The sequence below is a fragment of the Rhinopithecus bieti genome, unplaced genomic scaffold (genome assembly GCF_001698545.2).
Source record: "Rhinopithecus bieti isolate Rb0 unplaced genomic scaffold, ASM169854v2 scaffold_11380, whole genome shotgun sequence".
Taxonomy (NCBI): Eukaryota; Metazoa; Chordata; class Mammalia; order Primates; family Cercopithecidae; genus Rhinopithecus; species Rhinopithecus bieti.
In genome coordinates, this window is record NW_016807225.1 from 750,965 (window position 1) to 756,587 (window position 5,623).

Consider the following 5,623-nt stretch of genomic DNA (forward strand, 5'->3'; position numbering starts at 1 on the left):
TTTTTTGAGACGGAGTTTTGCTCATTGCCCAGACTGGAGTGCAATGGTGCGATCTCGGCTCACTGCAACCTCCGCCTCCCCGGTTCAAGAGATTCTCCTGTCTCAGCCTCCTGATAAGCTGCGATTACAGGCGCATGTCTCTACACCCGGCTAATTTTTGTATTTTTAGTAGAGATGGGGTTTCATCATATTGGTCAGGCTGGTCTTGAACTCCTGACCTCAGGTGATCCGCCTGCCTCGGCCTCCCAAAGTGCTGGGATTACAGGCGTGAGCCACAGCGCCAGGCCTAAAATCTTTTTTTTTTTTTTTTTTGAGACAAGGTCTTGCTCCGTTGCCCAGGCTGCAGTGGTGCAATCTCAGCTCAGGGCAACCTCTGCCTCCCGGGTTCAAGCGATTCTCCCACCTCACCCTCTTTAGTGGCTGGGAGTACGGGCATGCGTCAACACGTTCAGCTAATTTTTGTATTTTTGGTAGAGATGGGGTTTCACCATGTTGCCCAGGCTGGTCTCGAACTCCTGGACTCCAGTGGTGCAACCACCTCAGCCTCCCGAAGTGCTAGGATGACAGGTGTGAGCCACCAGGCATGGCCAGGATGTAATATCTAGAGCCTACAAGAATTCCTGCAAGCCAGGAACATAGGAAATCCATAGAGAAGTGGGAAAGGATATAAACAGGCGATTCAAAAAAGGGAAAACCCACATGTTTAATAAACACATGAAAATGCAGGTCGGGCGCAGTGGCTCACGTTTGTAATCCCTGCACTTTGGGAGGCCGAGACGGGTGGATCACCTGAGGTCAGGAATTCGAGACCAGACTGGTCAACCCCCCGTCTTCACTAAAATACAAAAAATTAGCTAGGTATGGTGGCGCACGCCTGTAATCCCAGCTACTCAGGAGACTGAAGCAGAAGAATCGCTTGAACCCGAGAGGCGGAGGTTGCAGTGAGCCGAGATCGTGCCACAGTACTCCAGCCCAGGCAACAAGAGCAAAAAAAACTCCGTCTCGAAAGAAGGAAAGGAAAGGGAAAGGAAAGGGAAAGGAAAGGGAAAGGAAAGGGAAAGGAAAGGGAAAGGAAAGGGAAAGGGAAGGGAAAGGGAAGGGAAAGGGAAGGGAAAGGGAAAGGGAAAGGAAAGAAAGAAAATGTACACGATGGGATACCACCTTACACCCACCAGACTGATAAACATTACAAAACCAACCACCACCGGACAATGGAGGGATACTGGGAAACAGGAAGCTTTAGGTACTATCTGTCGTGAAGTATAAACTGGTGTGACCATTCCAAAGAACAATCCAGCAAAATTAGATATGACCAGGACCCAACTCTGGGGTGGATACCCAGAGAAATGCACCAATATCCACAAGGAGACAACTGTCAAAATATTCATGACAGTGTGGCCTCTGGGGTGTTAATATTAGAAAAAAATCTAGGTATCCACCACTAGGGGAATAAGTCTATGCACATAGCAGCACTCAGAAGTGAAAACAAGATGACTAGCATGGATGGACTCAAAACACAACGTTGGGAAAAAAGGTTTAAAGAAAATCACAGCATATTATCTAGGAATTCGAAACCACTATATAGATTTCAAAGTAACATGTGCACAAATTTACACAAGTTGGACCGTAAAGCCACTTATATAACACACCAGAGTGGCTGCCTGAAAAGGGGAGTGAAAGGGGTCTGGGAATAGGAACGAAGAGAGGAAGTGATAAAATAAACAAGGAGCCTTGCATTGGCCCACAGGGTGTCAAGAACTGAGAAGGATTAACTAAATTTTGTGCACCTGAGGTTCTTTTTTTCAAAAAAAAGAAGGCCAGTTGCGAGAGAGAGGGTCCCACACCGGGTGCAGGAGATGGCACAAGTCCGGCCAAGAACGGAGGGGCCGCGGCCGGTGCGGAACGGCCTCGAGGGGCGGGAGGGCGGACGCCCCTTCGAGAGCTCCTCTTTCTCTCAGAAGTCGTGGGTGCGAGACAGGGGCGCCAGGGCGGCGGACAAGGCACGGTAGGCAGAAGACCCCATTCCCCACAGCCCCGAACTCCTGCTCCCAAACCTCCTCCCCGACCGCCCTGCTTACCGGGAACCAGCTCCGGGCGCCGGCCCCGGGACCGCCATGACCTGAGACCCGAGGGACTCTGGCACCCGGCGGCCCCGAGTCCAGCACTGGGCAGAGTCCAGGGAAGGGCGGGGCCCCGGGGACCACAGAGACGGCGGCGGATAGAGAGGAAGGCGCGGGAGACGCGGCCTCTCCCGGAAGCGACCGACGACTCTAAAAGTACCAGAGAGTGGACTCGGCTGACCCGGCAGCTACAGCGCCCCATCTTTTCTGGGAGGCTTCCCTTTTGACAATAGGTCGCCGAGAGTGTAACTACCTTATGGCAAGTGTTTTAGATTCTGAGTATAATAGATGTTTTATATATTCTCCCAGAGGAGCCAGCATGATCTTTAAAAAAGTATAAATTAGGATTCCAGCCGGGCGCGGTGGCTCACTCCTGCAATCCCAGCACTTCGGGAGGCCAAGGCGGGAGGATCGCTTCAGCCCAGGAGTTCGAGACCAGCCTGGGCAACATGGCAAGACCCCACCTTTACAAAAGATAAAAACATTAGCCGGGGATGGTGGCGAGCGCCTGTGGTCCGAGCTACTCTGGAGGCTGAGGCAGGAGAATCACTTGGGTCCGGAAGGTCAAGGCTGCAGTGAGCCGTGATTGTGCCACTACACTCCAGCCTGGGTGACAGAGACCCTGTCTCAAAAATAAATAGATGATGATGATCGATGGATAAGATAGTTGAATGAATGAAATGCTTATCAGTTGACTGATTAGTACCCAAAGGGAGGTGGGAAATGGCTCAAACAAAACAAAACAAAACGAAACAAAACAAAACAGCATGATCTCACAGGTCCCTAAATTTGAATCTGGATGTATCTTCTGACTTTCCTCCGATCCTTATTAAGTTTCAACAGCATGCCAAACACTCCACAACATACATGTATCACTTGTCTTTATGGAAGTTGCAGTCTAGCTGGGTAGGTCAATCAGTTGACAATTACAGCTGTCTTTTTTTTTTTTTGAGACGGAGTCTTGATCTTGTTGACCCGGCTAGAGTGCAATGGCGTGACATCGGCTCACTGCAACCTCAGCCTCCCGGGTTCAAGTGATTCTCCTACCTCAGCCTCCTGAGTAGCTAGGATTACAGGCATGTACAACCATGCCCTGCTAATTTTGTATTTTTAGTAGAGACGGGGTTTCTCCATGTTGGTCAGGCTGGTCTCGAACTCCCGACCTCAGTTGATCCGCCCACCTCGGCCTCTCAAAGTTCTGGGATTACAGGTGTGAATCACCGCGCCTGGCCTACAGCTGTCTTTATGAAGTGCTGTGACAAACATATCTTACAGCAGGGGTTCTCAGCCTTGGTGCCATTAAGTTTTGGGGCCTGATCATTCTTTGTTGAGTAGGCTTTCCTATGCAATGTAGAATGTTTGGCTGTATCCCAGGCCTCTACCCACTAGATGCCAGTAGCATTCCCTGTGACCCAGGCATCCCAAAATGTCTCTAAACATTGCCAAATGTCCCTTGGGGAGAAAGGACCAAAATTCCAGCTTTACTGGAATGGAGCTTTACTTCACCCCCTAGCATTGAGAACCACTGCACCAGAACCAAAGAGAGAGGCATTTAACTCAGCATGGGGAAAAGTGGAATCTAGGAAGACTTTGAAGAGGAAATAACTTTATTCAAGTATGTCTTTCTTATTTTGAAAACCAAAAAACTAGGATGCAATTTTTGAAAAATTAATAAGGCAACCAAAGTATTAAAGCAACCTCAGCTCTCTAGGGTAACCCAGGTTTACAGATGTTGTCCCCTTTCACTCTAAACAATGTCCTAGTTTGGTGTTCAGTGGCATTACTGTCCCAGGGTGCCTCAGCATTATCTATTACTATAAACTTTTAAGAAGTAGCAGGCCAGGCACGGCGGCTCACGCCTGTAATCCCAGCACTTTGGGAGGCTGAGGCGGGCAAATAACCTGAGGTAAGGAGTTCAAGACCAGCCTGGCCAACATGGTGAAATCCCATCTTTACTATAAATACAAAAATTAGCCAGGTGTGGTGGCGGGCACATGTAATCCCATCCACTTGGGAGGCTGAGGCAGGAGAATTGCTTGAACCCGAGAGGCGGAGGTTGCACTGAGCTGAGATTGTGCCATTGCACTCCAGCCTGGGTGACAAAGCGAGACTCTATTGGAGGACTTATTTTCATTTTTTTTTTTTTTTTTTTTTTTTTGGAGACGGGGTTTCGCTCTGTCACCCGGCTGGAGTGCTGTGGCCGGGATTCTCGGCTCGATGCAAGCTCGCCTCGCGGGTTTCACGCCGGTTCCGTGTCTCAGCTTCCGGGAGCTTGGGACTTACAGGCGCCCGCACCTCGGCCGGCTAGTTTTTTGTAGTCTGTTTTTGTAGTAGGAGGCGGGTTTTCCGGTGGGTAGGCAGTGATGGTCCCGATCTCGCTGGACCTCGTGGATCCGGCCCATCTCGGTCCCTCCCAAAGTGCTGGGGATTACGAGGCTTGTAGCCACCACCTTGGCGCGAGACTCTATTTTCAAAAAAAAAGAAAAGAAAAAAAGGACAGTAATGACACCAGGGTTTCAGTGAAGCAAGCAGGGAGGGTGTTTGGCTACTGGGAAGTTTGCAGTGGGGCCCAGCAATGCTGGCCATCAAAGGAGATTGCTTCTTTAAGGCTCTTCTGCAGTTTGGGTTCCTGAGCAGTGGATGTGTGACAAAGGTTAAAGGGGAAAGCAGGTTGCTCCAGAAGACCTGTAAGAAGCAAAAGACTGGGTGAGGACTTGAAGAGGCTCTGTTGATCTTCCAAAGAGAACAGCAGCGCAGGGCACAGATGGATAATTTGATGTTTCAGGTTAGGAAAATGTTACATTCGTTTGTTTGGGATTTTCTTTTTTTTTTTTTTTTTTTGGGCTTGTCCCCAAGGCTGGAGGCTTTTGGCTGTTTTCTTGTCTCACTGCACCTCTGGTGTGGTTCAAGTGATTTGTTGTGTTTTCTCGAGTTAAAAAAGCTGTGCTGGGGCAGGCACTCCACCCCTTTTATGCCGGCTTTTTCTTGGTTTTTTATGTGTACGGTTTGTGTTGTGGGTCTCGAACTCCTACCTCCAAGTGATTCTGCCCTGCCTTGGAGCCTCCCAAAGTGCTTTAGGATTTACAGGTTGTGAGCACCATGGCTGGGCCATGTTTGGGGTTTTAAAGGGGATTGATATTTGATAATTGGATGGATCCAGAGGGTGAAATGAACCAGGGGAGGGGAAGGTATTTCCTTGAATTGGAGCAAGGAAGCGCTGAGGGACACAAATATTTAAATTAAAATTTAAATTTAAAATTTTTAATTAAATTTAAAGAGTTTTAATCTATGACACACACACACCCAACATATATATATTATACACACTTTTTTTTTTTTTTTTTTTTTTTTGGACAGGAGTCTTGTCTGGTTACCCAGGGCTGGAGGTGCAGGTGGTGGATCACGGCTCGCTGCAGGCCCTCCATTCCTGGGCTGGGTCAAGTGATCCACTTTCAGCCTCCCTAGGTAGCTGCGGGACTATAGGTGCTGCTTCATACACAAGC

At 49.0% G+C, this 5,623-nt stretch overlaps 1 protein-coding gene across 7 annotated transcripts in view; it reads right to left on the reverse strand.

Moving 5' to 3' along the window:
• ABCD4 (ATP binding cassette subfamily D member 4) overlaps window positions 1-2,261 on the reverse strand; it is a 19,788-nt gene extending 17,527 nt beyond the window's left edge. For 5 of the 7 annotated variants that reach the window (XM_017880490.1, XM_017880489.1, XM_017880486.1 and 2 more), the window contains exon 1: window positions 2,079-2,261. In XM_017880490.1, the coding sequence (XP_017735979.1) occupies window positions 2,079-2,116 (38 nt within the window). In that variant the 5' untranslated portion in view covers window positions 2,117-2,261. The remainder of the gene's footprint in view (window positions 1-2,078) is intronic. The other 2 variants (XM_017880491.1, XM_017880487.1) reach the window with 2 other exon arrangements.
• Window positions 2,262-5,623: the final 3,362 nt, after the last annotated feature.